This window comes from Coenobita brevimanus, chromosome 99, assembly GCF_032717465.1.
Source record: "Coenobita brevimanus isolate Jiangsu-jjx chromosome 99, ASM3271746v2, whole genome shotgun sequence".
NCBI classification, from domain to species: Eukaryota; Metazoa; Arthropoda; class Malacostraca; order Decapoda; family Coenobitidae; genus Coenobita; species Coenobita brevimanus.
The window spans coordinates 14,557,431-14,574,930 of record NC_137052.1 but is presented as its reverse complement, the minus strand read 5'-3'; the positions used below and the strand labels follow the sequence as shown (position 1 = coordinate 14,574,930).

The following is a 17,500-nucleotide window of genomic DNA, read 5'->3' as shown; positions in this document are numbered from 1 at the left end:
ACTATTCAGTTCTGCACCGTACAATGGTGTAAAATCATAGCACCTAGGCAGATCACAGCTGCCTGCTGTGAACCGGGTGTGGCGGTTAGATAATTGTCTTAGACCTCATGACTTGGTTATGCTGCTGATATTCGTGGTGACGATAATTTACTAGATTTCAATGACAATGTGGTATATACCAGTGTTTCACTTACTTGTTAAGTGCATAGAGATGTCACTGTTGTGTAATGATAGCATACAGTGACAATCTAATTGCACCCTTCAATTGCATGCTTTCTGCTTTTACAGACAGTCTTACATAATTACTGATAACTGGTTGAACTGTGTTGATTCTGGACGAAAATGGCTTCGACGAGTGGGAGCACTGATGCTAAAGCAAGGAACCTGTCTAGGACTCGGTCTGATGTCTACTTCCTCGACAAGTTGGAAGATATCAAATGATCCAAACTGCCTTCAAATCACCAAGCCCTAGGTTATCTTTTGCACCTCCACCTGAAGCAGAACAAGACAATTAAAACAACAGTGACAGCTACAATTGGTAAAGCGGAACAGTTCTGAGAGCGTGCCCGTATTCCAGTTCGACAAACATGCAATTCCAAGAAAAAATTGGAGAAGATTTAGCTTCAATGGCAATCTCTTAAGAAAAACAAGAGCAGGACAACACCAGCAAAAGTCCAGGGTGAGCAATCATTTAAACATACTTTGGATGACCTTTTCGATATTGCACATACTGACGCCCTGAAACTGATCACAATAGAAGAGGACAAGCAGTTTCTCATCAGTCAGCGTATGAAAGGTCGGCCAGGGGCAATTGCAGGAATCGACAAGACCCTAAGTATCAAAGAAGCAAATAAGCGCCACCGTGAGTACATGGAGCTCAAACGAAGAGAAAAGGCCGCCACTGCATTTGCGCAAGCTCAAGAAATTGCTGAATTGGAGAGCAGCAGCAGCAGCAGCATTACTTTGTCATCTGGGGATGAGTCCAGTGGTAACTGCATGACTCGTGTAAATGAAGAATTAAATGTAAGTCTTCCTTCACCACCCAAACGTGGTTGGAAAGTTGTTCTGAGTCAAAATTTGTCGGCCACTCTGGATCAATATCAACTGTCTGATCGCGCTGTTCTGATGATTCTCAGAGAAACAGCAAAAGCTTTGGGTCATGATCAGTTCATTAATTCTGAACCGCAGCAGCATCAGGCGACAGCGACAGAAATGGTGCAAAGAGACAGCGATGAGCATAATGAATGAGTTCGCTCCGGACGAAGTAACCGTCGTACACTGGGATGGAAAGCTTCTTCCAAACCTCACCAACAATAAAAAAACTGGAACGACTTCCGATCATCTCATCAAGTGGTAATTCTCAGCTATTAGAAGTTCCAAAATTAGAATCAAAGACTGGTTTGCAGCAAGCATAAGCCGTGGTCAGAGCACTGAAGCGGTTGTAGAAAGGGTCCACGGCATCTGCTTTGACACGACAAGCGCAAACATGGGTCGCCACAAAGGAGTATGCATTATGGTGGAACAGCTACTGGACAGGGAACTCTTGTACCTCGCCTGCCGGCATCACATCTTAGAACTACTTGCAGGAACTGCTTTCAAGGCAGCCATGCATGTTGCACTGGCACCAGAAGAACTGCTCTTCAAGCGACTTCAAACTTTTTGGAGTTCAGTTGACCAGGAGCACTTCCAAGATGCATCATCTGATGAAGTGGTCGCACCTCAACTTGAAGATATCAAGGAGGAGGTCCTGACCTTTGTTTCCACTACACTTCTGCACAAGCAGCCTCGAGATGATTACCATGAGCTACTCGAGCTGACTGCCATCTTCCTTGGTTCATCACCACCACAAGGTACTCGTTTTCATAAGCCCAAAGCGATGCAACAACCACGATGGATGTCAAAGGTAATCTACGCATTCAAAGTGTGGGTGTTTCGTTCACAGTTTATCTTGACCATAGTGAAGAGCGTGGTCTCCATGACCTATGTGTGTTTTACACACGCTTCTACGTCAACGCCTGGATAACGGTACCACTCGCAGTGAGAGTCCCACAGAACTACCTGCATCTGCTGCAGGCCCTAGTCGACTATGCCACCATCAACAATGAGAATTCCAGAGTAACTGCTCAGAAAATTGCCTCTCATCAGTGGTAATTGAATGAAGAGCTGGTGGGTCTTGCACTGTTTGATGATAACGTCAGTCAAGAAGTCAAGAAACAGAAGGTGCAAGCTATAAATTCAATGATGGTATGGAGGATCCTCCCAAGCGAGTGACCATTGCGATTGGTGACGTTCGAGGAAAGACTGTCGCTGATTTCGCCACGAAGCAGACAAAGAACCTCTTCAAAAGACTGAATATCGATGATGACTTTTTGAAGTTACCTGTTGACCAATGGTATGAAGATCATACATACGGAAAGGCGCTGGCATGTTTGCAAAAATTTGCAGTAACCAATGATCACACTGAACGAGCAGTTGCACTTATCAAGGCCTTCTCCGGTCGTCTAACGAAGGATGAAGACCTGCTACAATACATCCTACAAGTTGTGGCCGACCACAGACGGAAAGTTCCTCATGGAGTTAAACGACGCCTGCAGCAATGAATGGTCAATGATTTGGTTGGCGACATATTGGTCATTTAATAATGCAGAAGTGACTGTATTGATAGTCGTTTACTGATGTTACAATTAAGTGTTCATCAAAAATCTATAACTTGCTTTGAAGCAATTCAGATTAGTTAATAAACATATCTACCTTTTTCCAAAATTAACCGTTTGTGACCTTCTATGAGCTGATATCGTATCTGAAAAATTCATAAATGTCAGAAAATTTCAGAGACAAAATCTTCTGAATATACACGGTTTGACTCATAGTGATATTCAAGGGCAATGAGCAACCTCAAAAAATTATTTATCAAAAATAATTCACATACAGTATCTTTAACCTATTTAAAAAAATTTTGAATGGGTATAGCATTTGAATTCTCGAAATCGAATTTTGGTCCTACTGTATTAGGACCACCCTAATATATATATATAAGAGCAGTGTTGCTGGTTTGTTTGTATGTTTGTTCGATTGTCCTTCAATCATGCCGAAACAAATGTCAGAGATCCCCACACCAATATATATTCTGAATTAGGGTAACCGAATGATGGTTTTAGGCTGATCAAAATTCGGATCTGGGTCATTTGAGGTCACTGGTAGAGTGTTCACCATTTTTTTTTTTTTTGGCCCGGGCAACGCCGGGTACCCCTGCAGCCCAATTCTCGGCATAGAGGTTCACATCACTTCCAGTGAGGTTGACCTCTGAGAACATTTGAGGTCACCGGTAGTAGACAGGAAACATCAATGTTACATTCATCCATAAATAGCTTCACAGGAACACTTATTTGGTAATTTTGTCTGAGGTAGCTTGTTGGATGCACAGGACACTGTTTGAGAACTGATTCCTGCCGGCCCTAAGCTGGTGGTGCATTGGTTTCAACAACCAATTCACAGATCATGGAAGAACTCCATTTCATTTCTCAGGTCGTTTGACCTAGTAGACGCAATTTTTTTGCGCATTGTCCCTGTTCATCCAGAAGCATAGCTGTAAATCGGCCGATCATACCAACTTGATGTGGACTGCATTACAGGGAAAGACTGAAACATAGCAAAAATTCATTGGGTTAAAGATCATTGTGTAGTCTGTGAGTATTAACCTATTATAAGCCTTTCCTTTTCCGTGTCATCTAAAAAATATAGCTAATACACAGTAAAGTACATATGTGTTCTCACCTCCTGAACTGAGAAACCCAAAATATTCTTCATGTAGGTGGGAATGTAGGAGAAGTAGACACTGAATCCATAAGAGTTACCAGCCTCGCAGAGCAGGATGGCCCACACCGCGAGTGATCTGCCCATATTCAAAACTTTATTGAGCATAAGTCTTGTATATGATTACTTATATTTTCATTTTCTTTCATACAGATCATAAACATTTAACTACTTACCTAGAGTTATCAAGTTACAGAATGTGATAGATTTGTGTATGCTTTAAGTTTCTTTCATGCAGTTACTAAACACTTCAAAAATGAAGAAATACCCCTAGACAAACTTATTTCTGATAATCATTAATGGCTACTGAGAGACTGTTTTATAGGAAAAAGATCATTTATGAAGACACTTCCAGACAGTACAAAACTTCTTTATCACAAGATTATAATACAGGCAATAATATTGTCATGGCACAATATATAACAGTGTTGGCACTGATACAATCATAGCACATCACGTACCACTAGCACAATGTGTAATAAGCAAATGGTTGTCTGGTATCAGGAAGAGAAACACATAACCTGTCCTGGCCCTATACTATCAAGAATGTCACAACACATGTTATCAAACACATTCACGGAAGCCAGCAAGCCCCATGATGAAAGCGTGCTTGACACTATGCACACACACACGTCAGCCGCCCGGAAACCAGGCAGTAATATATACCCAGAAATCAGGTGCAGAAGTCAATAAGAGGCAGAAGGAGATGGCAGTAGGAGAAGGAGATGGGAAGAGTAGGAATAGGAGGCAGCAGCCAGTAAGTGATTAGGTGTCACTCTCTCCATCATACAAATACAGGGGTAGGCATGGAAAAATATAATTGTGTCACATTAAAACCCCTTAACTCTAAAGTGTCTCAACCTTACCTTCACTTATGATACAAGACAGACAGAAGGGGGGAGTGAGACAGAGAAAGACCTACCTAGAGACTTCGGTGATAAAACCCACAAATACACAATCTCCATGCTATCCAGCGTGTCACGACTCTTTACATCTACTGATGACATAGGTTCCTCACCAATCTATAACTTCAATCCCAGTTCCTAAGCTGTGACTCTTATCTACATTTGGCAGCAACGATAACCTACAAAGCTCTATGATACCCGAAACTGGCGGCAAGGATCCTCTACAGTTATCCACATCATTGACACTGGTGACATCTACTTACCTAGATACCTACCTACTTACCTAGATACCTATCGACACTGGTGGCATTGTTAAAGAAGATTACGGCGGTAATTAAGAAAAACCACAACAGCTAACTACGATGAAACTCTGTATTTATAACTCTACAGTTTACAACTGCGATTTACAATTCTACAATCAACTAAAGCTTCTTTATGTAACAAGGTCTACAATCACAAGAAGAAGAAAAAGAAGTAAGAAAGAAGCAAGAAAGAAGTCAGAAGTAGGCTGTGTTGACATGCAAGTGAATGGAGTTCTGGCGCGAGCAGTTGACGAAAGCATAACATCAACTGACCTACCTCCGACCTCCACCACCACCACCACCATCATAGCCACCACTACCAGCATCGACTACAAACATTCCCACACAATTTCCTTTAGTAAGTTAAATATTTATTCTTTTCAAGGTTGCTTAATATTATTAGCACTTCATCAACTATATACCTAAATTACAGTATGTATACATATGCCTAAAACAATATACTAAAATTAATTCATTTATCAATAGTGCTAACAATAACTAACAATTATATATATATATATATATATATATATATATATATATATATATATATAAAATACGTGCGAGGTGGGGGCGCTCAACATCCACTCACTCGATGTAGTGCTGGTGTCAGGTGTTTGCCCTTTCCCTTCCTCCATCCTTCTTTCCTTCCATCCTCTTCTGTCTTCCTTTCCTTCATTATTTCCTTGTCCTTCTCCTACGCGTAACTTTACACTCCCTCTTCTGTCTTTCTTTCCTTCATTCTTTCCTCTTTCTTCTGCCTGTGGATGACTCTACACTGACTGACAAGCCAAATGGTTTCCTGTACACCAGGAAACGATTTACCACGATGGGTGGTAACCATATAACCAAATTTTGGCACCTGGTGGTTTAATGGGTAATTATTGCGCTCCAGTCAGATTGAGCCGGTGAAGGTTTATATCCAAGGGGTGGTTGGGGTTTATTGCTCATGTAATGCCACTCGGGGATGAGTGAGGCTGGTCACTCTCATCTTAAATGTCGGGACCAACTGCCTAGCTCCGGCCTTCTACGCTCCTCACGGGGCAATTTAGGATTGGATGATGGATATATATGTATATATATATATATATATATATATATATATATATATATATATATATATATATATATATATATACTTAGTGTAGTGGTATCCTGTTTTTAGGGTAGCTCTACATCGAGTGGCAAGCCAAATGATTTCCTGTAAACCAGGAAATCATTTACAACGCTGGGTGGTAACCTTATAATCGACCGACACGTGTTCCCTACGTGACAGCAAGTGGGTTGGCGGAGGGTTAGTGCCACCCCCCTCCCCCGGGAAAACAACTATGGTCCTTTCGCAGCAAGAAGTCCGTTCAGGGTGTGGCAGAAGTTGGGATTTCCCAGAGTGCGACGTTGCCAATTTGACCACCAATTATCGGATTATCACTCTGTCTTCCTACCTACCCCCATACCACCTGTTTCTCTCTCTCTCTCTCTCTCTCTCTCTCTCTCTCTGTATATATATATCTCTCTCCCCTCTCTCTCTCTCTCTCTCTCTCTCTCTGTATATATATATATATATATATATATATATATATATATATATATATTTATATTTATATATATGTATATTGTATATATTTATTATTTATTTTCAACTTTTTTTCCACACCACCAATGAGGTAAAAGTCTAGGCACGTTTTATTCTTAAGAGGTTTCCCCTGTAGGCCTAATCATCTCTCTGACCCTGGGTCCCTCGCCGACCTCGGCGTGGCAACATGGGAAAAAAGTCCTGCCACGTGTCATAGAATTCATTCAAATCGTTGTTATAATTCTAAAAAGTGATTATCAATGTACTATATAGCTTCCTTTATTATAAACAGAATATAAAAAACAATTTCAAACAGCACATAGATGGGAAATAAGAGAGAGAGAGGCATGTACTACGGTTGATTTGGCAGCATCGCTAGAGGTGATTCACCAGGTGGGCCCCACCCTGAACGGACTTCTTGCGGTGAAAGGACCATAACTAAAAATACGAACAAGAAGCCTCGGACCAGAACTGACCAAAAGATGACGACTAAGGACCGAACAAAGGACATGATACGGATGGCGACGTGGAATGTAAGGAGTGCAAATGATGAGGTGAAAGATAGAGATTGTCCAAGTGCTTGAGGGTGCGAAAGTGGATGTATGTGGATTAACTGAAACTAACTAGGGAGGTGAGAGTGTGAGAGAATGGGAGTGCGGATGGGGTATATGTGCAGGAGTAGGTGAGAATGAGAGGGCAAAAGAAGGAGTGTGTATTGTTGTGAGTAACAGATGGAAGGAGAATATTAGAGAGTATAGATCAGTTGGCTCAAAGATTGTGGGTAAGACTGAAAGTTGGACTACAAATGTGGGCGATTGTGTGCGTGTATGCGCCAACGCAAGATCGTGCAAGAGTGAGAGAAGAGTTCTCGACAAATATGGAAGTGTGCATGGAAAAGTCTGAAAGGAATGAGAGAGTGTTTTTGATTGGTGATATGAATGGTAAAATAGGGAATGTGAAGATGGGTGTAGTAGATGGTGAGTGGTGTGTGCCTGCTGAGATAGATGAGAATGGCAGTGCTTTAGTGGACATTTGTGCCAGGAGGGGGTTGGTGATACCCAATACCCTGTTCAGGCACAAAATGATCTACAGGTATACATGGCGAGTGATGAGAAGAGTGGATGGTGAACTGAATGAAAGGAAGGCAATGATTGATTATGTTTGTGTGAATGAACGGATGCGAAGATGGGTAATGGATGCAAGAGCAAATAGAGGTCGGGGGAGTGGACTTTCTAACCACCACTTGGTGGTGGTCAGATTGGAGGTCCAATTAAAATGAAGAAATAGAAGAAGGGAAGGACGGGAGGAAGGAGTATATGCAAGGAAAGTGGAAAGGTTACAAGAGGATGAGAAACAATTTGGTAAATATGGATTGGAGCAGATAGGGGACGTGGAAGGTGTATGGAAGATATTCACAGAAGAAATATGTGCAACATGTGAGGTGGTGTGTGGGGTGAAGAGAAGACGAAAGGGGGTGCAAGGAACAGCATGGTGGAATAAAGAGGCGAGACAGGCTGTGGCACAGAAGAAAAAAGCATATAATGAATGGAAGAGAAATAGGGGCGTGGAAGAAGTTGAGAAACGGAAGAGAGAGTTGTATGTAGAAAGGAAGAGAGAAGTGAAAAGATTAGTATGAGAGAGTAAGAAGAGAGTGGATGAGGAATATGGAAGGAATTTGAGCGTCAAGTGGCGGGAACGTAAGAAAATGTTCTGGAAAAAGGTAAAGAGGGTCAGACAGGATGGTAATGAAGTTAGTAGGGGAGTGAAAGATAATAGTGGTAGATTACTTATGGAGACAGGAGAAAAAGTGAGCAGATAGATAAAACACTTTAGGGAATTGTTGAACATAGAGAATGAAAGTAACACGAGTATAAGTGGCTGGGGAATAGCTGGGAGAAGGAGGGAGGTGAGAAGACAGGAAGAAATCAGTAGGATGGAAGTTGTGAAAGCAATGAAGAAAGTCAAAATGAGGAAAGCCCCAGGAATTGATGGAGTGTGTGGTGAAATGCTGAAGCATGGGGTAGAGATAGTAGTAAAATGGATGTGAAAGATGTACAAATTGGCCAGGGAGGAAGGTAGAGTCCTGGAGGACTGGAAGTCAGGTATAATTATTCCATTGTACAAAGGGAAAGGGGAAAAAGAAGTGTGTGGTAATCATAGGGGCATTTGTCATCTTAGTGTAATAGGAAAAATATACGGTAAGATACTTATTGACAGAGTTAGGGAAATAACAGAGAAATTAGTTGGAGAAGAACAAGGAGGCTTTAGGAAAGGAAGAGGTTGTGTAGATCAGATATTCATTTTTAGATCTTTAGTAGAAAAGTTTCTAGAGAAGAGAAAGAAATTGTGTGCGGCCTTCATGGATTTGGAGAAAGCATATGACAGGGTGGACAGACAAGGATTGTGGAAAGTGTTAAGAATATATGGAGTAGATGGAAGATGCTGAATGATGTGAAAAGTATGTATGAGGGTGCTAAGGCTCCAGTGCGTGTGGATGGTGAACTGAGTGAGTTTTTCTATTTGAAGGTTGGGTTGAAACAGGGATGTGTCAAGTCTCCATGGTTGTTCAATCTGTACATGGATGGGGTTATAAAAGAGATACAAGGTAGGGCAGTGGATGTTGGAGTGGCCCTAGTGAGAGAGGGCAGTGTTTGGAAACTCCCTGTACTGTTGTTCGCAGATGATACTGTGTTGTTAAGTGAAGATGAAGGGGAGATGCAAGGCTTGGTGGATGAGTTTGGGAAAGTATGTAAGAAACGGTATCTAAAGGTGAATGTACAGAAGAGTAAAGTTATGGTCTTCGAGAGAGGTGAAGTCAGTGAATGTACAGTGAGGTTGGATGAGGAGGAAATGGAAAATGTGAGTACTTTAAAGTGCTTTGGTAGTGTGATGAGTAAGGATGGAAGTTTGGAGGGTGAAATGCTTGAAAGGGTGCGACAAGGAAGAGAGGTTGCTGGTTCCTTGATGGCAGTGATAAGAAATAGGGAAGTGAGCATGGAAGTGAAAAAGTTATTACATGACAGTATTGTGATACCATCTCTAACATAAGTGAAGCTTGGACGTTGTTGGAGGGACACAAGTCAAGAGTGAGAGCAGTGGAAATGAGTTATTTGGGAGGAGCCTGTGGAGTCACATGAAGAGACAGAATGACAAATGAAGATGTAAAGGAGCGTTGTGGTGTGGATGTGGATGTGATAAGAAGCGTTAGGAGAAACACACTGAGGTGGTTTGGCCATGTGGAGAGGATGGAGGGTGAGAGACTGACGAGGAGAGTATTTGTGAGTGAGGTGGAGGGGAAGAAAGGGAGGGGATGGCCAGGAATGTGATGGAGGGACGGGGTGGAGAGGTATATGAGAGAGGGGAGTGTGAACTGGGAGCGGGGCAGTGAAACGGCAGGGGACAGGGTGACGTGGAGTCGATTAGTTTGTGGCAACCTCGTATAAGGGATTAAGGCGTCTGGCAATATATATATATATATATATATATATATATATATATATAGATAGATAGATAGATATAGATGGATAGATAGACAGATAGATATATAGATATAGATTATACTATATATATATATATATATATATAAGCAATCCCCGAACTATCCGGACGCCCACTTTCCAGACATCCCCACTTACCAGATATTTTAGTCCCGGGATCCAACATTCCCAAAATGGGCCAAAAACCGCAAAAAATTAGAAAAAAATACGATTTTTTGCCGCCTGTAATTTGAACTTGGCGCGCACGGCGTGGGCCAGCTGCGTTTTAGTGCATAGTTCCGCTGCCGTCAGCTAGAGCGCCCTTGCATCCTCCCAACTTACCGCCCGTCTCTTGTTGTGTGTGCATGCCCGTCATTATGGCCGCCCACATGCTCGCTTTTGTGGTGGTGCCTTACCTCCTGCAGGCTCTCCTGCTGCTCTCGTGCCTCTTATTAGTGTGTGTGATGATGGACCCACCACCTGAGAAGAGGAAGAGAGTGGTTTTGACTCTGGGGAAGAAAAGGGAGATATTGGACAAGGTGGATGTGGAATGGTCTTCATCACGCATCCTTCGTGAATTCAACCTGGCCCGATCTACTTTGTTTGATATCAAGAGATCCCACGACAAACTCATGCAGTACATGGCTGACTTCTCGTCAAAAAGCAAACACAACGTGGAGAGGAAGATGATGTTTACTCCCGAGTATGCTGAAGTTGACCGCTCCACGTTGATTTGGTATAGACAGCAACGTGCTGCTGGTGTGATGGTGCATGGCATGGAGCTGAAGGCTGCTGCTGAGAAGTTCACGAGGCTTCATGATGGCCTAGACTTCAAGGCATCCGAGGGTTGGCTCTTCGCATTCAAGTTACGACATGGCCTTACCAACTGTAAGTCTCATGGCAAAGCTTTGGACGCCAACGAGGATGGAGTAGAGGAGTTTTGGCACAAGATGAAGGCTTGATCGACAGGGAGGGCCTCACTCTCGGTCAAGTCTACAATGCTGATGAAACCGGTTTATTCTATCGCTCTTTGCCTATGAACACTCTAGCCGAGGAGATGGAGAAGCGTGTACCTGGCCGCAAGCTCTCCAAGCAACGGATATCTGCTTTGTGTTGTGCCAACGCTAACGGCATGCACCGGCTTAAGCCCGTTATTGTTGGCAGTGCAAAGCAGCCTCGATGTCTTTGTGGGGTGATGAATGTCCTTCCTGTCGTTTGGTACTATTCCTTGAAGGCATGGTTCACAGCCCACATCTTCAAAGACTGGTTCCACCGCCATTTCATGAAAGAGGTCATTACCAGACGGAGAAACTGTGAATCCCACGTGACCAGGTAAAGGCCCTCCTTCTCCTTGACAATGCACCTGCCCACCAGTCCAAAAAGGCGTTGGTGGCTGAGAATGGGCGCATTAGGTGCATGTTTCTGCCACCTAATACTACTGCTCTCATCCAAACAATGGACCAAGGAGTGATCGTGGCAACGAAGAGGCTGTACCGACGGAAGTTCCTGGACGAGGTGATGGTTGTTCTCAAGGACAAGAACGAGCGCAGGGAGGGACGGGACACGCAAGGCCAGCAGACTTTGGAAAACCTTCGCCGCTACAACATCGTCTGCCATCTACAACTGGGCCAGTGCATGGAAGGAAGTCCCTGTCAAGACTCTAGAAAATGATTGGTCTAGTCTGCTTCTCGGAACGGATGTGGAGCACGATTTCCTAGGTTTCGACGTGGATGACTTCCATGCATGTCTACGTGTGCATGGGGACGATGTTGATGTGGACGAAGTGCGAGAGTGGTTGGATGACGACGAGGGCGATCCTGGGTATCAGACCATGTCTGATATCGAGATCGCATCTTCATTTGCAGGTGTCAGTACCCAGCTTGAAGATTCCGACGAGGACGGTGACGATGAAGCGGACTCCTCTCAGCATGACACTACTTCAGCCATCCCCAAGCTGAGCGCACTCCGGGAACACCTAGAGTTCGTTCTGGACTACCTGGAGCACCTGGACTGCAACAGGGAGATGGGGCCCTTGGGACTTGTGGAGGAAGTGCGCGCTTTCAGGCAGCACATCATTAATTGTCAAAATCGTCGTTCCTTGCGTCAATCAACGATTGACAGCTTTTTCAGGCCCGTGACCCCCGCTGTGCCCAGCCCTGGCTCCACTCCGTTGCCTCCCTAAGACAGGCCCTCATCCTTCGAGCCACAGCCCAGCACATCAGGCACGGTGGAGTCACCACTCAACGTGAGTTTGTGCCTCTCTTCAGAGTAGTCTGCAGTGGGTACTCCATCACCACGACCCAGCGACGCACCCCTAGGTCACCTGCAACAGCTACTTTCAGACTCTGACAGTGATTAAACGGCTAGAACTTCTCCACTGGAGCACACGGGAATTTAGTGTTGTGCAGTGAAAAAAAAAAAAACAGTGCATAGTGTTAAGAAATTAGAATTCTGAGTGAAAAGAGACTGATTTAATAGACATTCAATGTAGCATAAATTAACTAGAGTGTGTTATGTTTAAAAAATGGATTTATGAGTGCAAAGACTTTAAGTGCAGAGTGCAACACTTATTTCATTATGTTGCAATGGAGCATAAGTAAGACAAGAGTGCACAGTGTTAAGAGAATGGACTTCTGAGTGCAAATGACTAAGTTCAGTGCAAGACTTCATGAACAGTGTACTGCAAGTACACTGTTCAGGAACTCCTTGTTACTGTCAGAGTCTGAAAGGAGGCGGGTTATTCATCGAGATGGCCGGGGACTTGCTGTAGTACCCAGAATGTTTCATTTTGTACTGTGCTGTATTTTCCATACTGTACTTACCTAACATCTCATTTCACTCTTTTATGTCCCTAATTGGTGTGAATAGGGTATTAGGTGCTATGCATGTGCAGTAGGGAGGTGTTTTTCTGGGTTAGGGTCCATAAGTACCAGTCCAGGAGCCAGGGACTTGTTGTAAGTACCCAGAATGTTTAATATTGTATAAACTCACCTCTAAAACCTAATTTTATGGTTCTTTTGCATTTATTTCGGTCTTTTATGTCCCTTATTGGTCTTAAATAGGTGCTATGCATGTCCAGAGGGAGTTGTATGGGTGTTTTTCTGAGTAAGGGTCCATAAGTACAAGTCCAGGAGGCTGGGGCCCACTATCCGGACAGGACCACTTTCCGGACATGCCTTTGGCTCTACTACGTCAGATAGTGGAGGGATTACTTATATATATGTATGTATATATATATATATATATATATATATATATATAGTCAGCGCTCACTTGACATTCAATCTGAATGCTCAAACCTCTCATAACACGGAAGGCAGGTTTTGAGGCCAGGAATTGGTCAAAACGCGATTATGACATATAATGCGGGTAAAAAAAAATCTGCCCATTTTTTAAAAAAACCGTACTATGCTACAGCGATAGTGATTACACAGTGTGAGACCACAAATTATGCTTTAAACAGTCATTATATGAAAAAATTTGTCATAATGCGGTGGGAAGAGACTTAACGCGGGCAGTGATAGCCATAGGACGGATTGCATCAGCCCATGACGTATGGCTGTCATGTGTCTGTGGGGGGGGGGTGTCATCATGGTCCACTGAGCATTGCTACCACACATGAGCCTACCCTCTTCCCGCACTCTGGCTCCACACATACGGTACTGTGTGTTATCTTTGCTCTTAATTTTTGGCCACCTGACCCAGCCCGACCATGCCACTGTACCGTTACCCAGTGAGATGTCAAAAGAGTCTGACCCAGGAGCAGAAGCTTGATGTCATCTGGGGAGGCGGTGGCTGAATTGGTAGAGAGGCGGCCTGCAGTCCTGATGGACCTAGGATCGAATCCTGGCTGGGGTAGGGAACAGTTTAAAGATTTGAATTTCCTAAAAGCAGACTTTCCTGATCTGCCAGATGACCCACCGACATGTCGTAAAAATACCCCCGCTAATACTAATACACCAGTCCTGTATGAGACAGCCTTAGCATGTATTCAATATGGATGATGGGTGTTAGTGCAGAAGTGGTGACATGTGGAGGTGCAGGAGGACTAGTGGCCCTCGGGATAGGTCACTGCCCCCGAGAAATACGCCCTGAAGCCTTTGCCCAGAGTTAGACACATAAAAAAAAAATAATAAATAAAAGTTGAAGGATAGAGAAGAACGTTATTGTGCCATCGCCAAGGTGTATCAAGTCAACAAGTCAACTGTTCATATGATCCTGGGGAAGAAGGATGCCATTATGAAGACTGTGCAGGCCTACGGGGGATCTCCAATGGACCAGAGGTTTCAAGTGTCTGACCCAGCACTTGTAATGATGGAGAGGTTCCTGGTCATGTACTTGAACCGAAAGGAGAGGGAAGGAGTTCCAGTCGGCTCCATTAACATAAGGAGGACGGCCCACCACCTGTATGATGTAGCTTGCCATAAGCTGTCCCAACCCCCAGGCAGATTTAAGGCAGCAAGTGGTTAAGGAATTTGAAAAGAGTACAGGTGACTGGAGAACAAGCGTCAGCAGATGCCTGAGCAGCAGAGGCGTTCGTGGATGTTTAAACGGAATCATCAGGGATGGATGTTACGCTCTGGAGCAAATTTATAACATAGATGAGAGAGGTCTCCGATACATGAGGGTCCCAAGGGCTACCTATATCTCCAGAGAACACAGGCAAGGCAGGGGTAAAAAAGTTGATAAGGTAAGCATCACTCTACTTTTGTCTTGCAGTGTTGCAGGCCGTAAGATGAGGCCATTACTTGTAAGTAGAGTGAAAAAAAAAAAGAAAACTAGGTGTTTTACGCAGTTAAAAGAGTCCTGGGTTTATTGGGAGAAATCAAAGATGGTGGATGACTAGGGATATATCAAACAGGTGGTACAAGAAATATTTTATTCCTGATGCAAGGAGAAGGTGTGAGGAGTCAAGCATACCATTTAAAATCTTGTTGGTGCTTGACAGTGCACCAGGGCACCCAGCTTATTTGGAAGGTTTGCATGAAAGTGTTAAGGTAGTGTTTTTGCCAACTAACATGACTTCCCTCCTGCAACCTCTGGACCAGGAAGTGTCTGAGTATCTGAGAGAGGCCACAGACAATTGTGAGAAGGAACATCACCAGGAGGAGGAGCTTAATGGTGACGATATATATATATATATATATATATATATATATATATATATGAGGAGGAGGTTTTGGATGACCCAGCAGATGCCCAGCCAGCTCCCTCCCGTTGCCTCAGCTTGATCCAGCTGAACTGTTGCTCTGTTCTTCTCGTGGCCTCAGTGTAACCCTTCACAGCATCGCCTTTTAACTGTGGCAGCTTTTAAGAAAAAGTACAATATGAGGAATGTCGTCACAAAAATTCTTCAGGCGTGGGATTGGGATTCTTTGACAACGATAAATCATGTCTGGTGCAGCTGGCATCTGAGCTGTGTGCTGTTAGAGGTGGAGATGCAGTCACTACAGGCGTGGCAGGAAGCGGTACGAGCGTGCAGAGCCATGCCAGGCAGTGAGGTGGTGCAAGAGGAGGATTTGGTCTAGGTTGTGGAGGACAACACGACGCCAGAGGATGCCATGCAATGCACTGAGGAGCTCGACATGGAACATCGTGAGGCAAAGAAGCAGGGGGATCAGGCTGAGGCACAAACCATGGCATCAGTTATGACCATGGGTCGCAAAAATAACATCTTGGTTGGTGCAGAGGCACTCAAGGAAGCCATCATGGTTTATTAAGTGGATGAGATTCGGAAGGCTGATATGCTGGACACTTGCATGCAGTCCGACCGTATGAAGAGCTAAGACAAGAGAAAATACGACAACGCCACCAGACTCAACACACCCAATACTTTCGTCCTCCACAGATGTCAGAGCAGCAAAGAGCCAGAGGAAGATAATATGTTTGTGGATTCCCTTGACTTTGAGGGGTTTGTGTAGGAGGCAGAAAAGTTGCAACAGAGGATTGTGGGTGTACAGGATTTATCTTCTTCCTAAGATAAGGATTCCATGGAGCCAGCACGGCCAGAATTTATATATATATATATATATATATATATATATATATATATATATATATATATATATATATATATATATATATATATATATAGAGAGAGAGAGAGAGAGAGAGAGGAGGAGTAGACTGTAGCACCAGTCGAACAGGGCAGTACTCCCGAGGTGGATGGCAAGCTGGTGATAGGGATAGCTGGAGCTCCCGTTTCACCAGCCCTCGGGACTTGATCCTGACCATCCCCCTTTGCTGATCATTTTCAGTGCTTTCATTTACACAGAGAGTAGGCCAGCATGCTCTCTCAATACCTCTGCCTTCGACTGTCTACACCACACTACATGCGCATAACATTTCACACCTATTCCGTAACAAGGGTGGCACCTGTTGTTATATCAAATCCCAATATGCATTTGACACCATTTTAAACTTCACTTCACACAGTTTTGATTACTCATTGTATAAATTAAAATGTCAGAATACTACCAAATATATCTGTGTAGTCTACCGCTCCCCCAGTGCTTCTTCTGAACCCAGTGTATTTGATTCCATTTCCACACAGTTGAGTAACCTTAATCTTGCCCTTAGCATGGAAATTACCATTTTGGGTGATTCTAACACATAATGTTGAATGGTTATTGCATTCTGCCAGGACTGACGATGCTGGTCTAGAATGCGAGCTGTTTGCAGAATCGTTTAATCTCACGCAACTGGTAAAGCAACCAACCAGAATATCAGATAATCCTGACCATAATGCCCATCTTTTGGATCTGTTCTTGACAAACAATCCAGATCAGTACAGGATAGAGGTATTGTCTCCACTTGGATCCTCTGACCACAATCTCATCAAAGCCTCATTAGTTAGCCCCCCCAAACCTCCCCATTCTGAACCTGTCAGGGTGACCCAGTGGCTCTTTGATAGGGCAAACTCGGATGAATTTAGAAATTATCTTGCTGACATTCCATGGCAGTCCTTCTCTATTGATGTCAATTCTACCCAGTCCCACATTTGTGACTTCATACTAGCTGATATGGATTTATTCATACCAAGTCAACAGTTCACTAAAAGATCGAACTCTCCAAAATGGTTTGATAGCAACTGTGCCAGAGCAACAGCCCAAAAGTCATCAGCATATAACTATTACTTAAAATCAAAAACATTTGAATCACTCTCTCAATTTAAAATTGCTAGAAACCATGCAAAATCTGTAATTAATCTTGCTAAATCAAACTTTCTTCAAAACCAAGCATCAAAACTACTTAACAACCCTAATGACAATAGAATATTTTGGTCAACTCTCAATTCTTTCAATAATAACTTTAACAAGTCATCATTCATTCCCCCACTAAAATCTCCAGATGGCAACATTACAAATGACCCACGTGGGAAAGCAGATATCTTTGCCAGTACATTTGCCAGAAATTCTACCTTAGAGGAAG

General features: G+C 43.4%; 1 protein-coding gene across 1 annotated transcript in view; it reads right to left on the bottom strand.

Moving 5' to 3' along the window:
• The window catches only part of LOC145414439 (sialin-like), a 584,044-nt gene that overhangs the window by 173,112 nt on the left and 393,432 nt on the right, over positions 1 to 17,500 (bottom strand). The window contains exon 8 of the mRNA XM_080283992.1: positions 3,775 to 3,892. Within this exon, the coding sequence (XP_080140118.1) occupies positions 3,775 to 3,892 (118 nt within the window). The remainder of the gene's footprint in view (positions 1 to 3,774; positions 3,893 to 17,500) is intronic.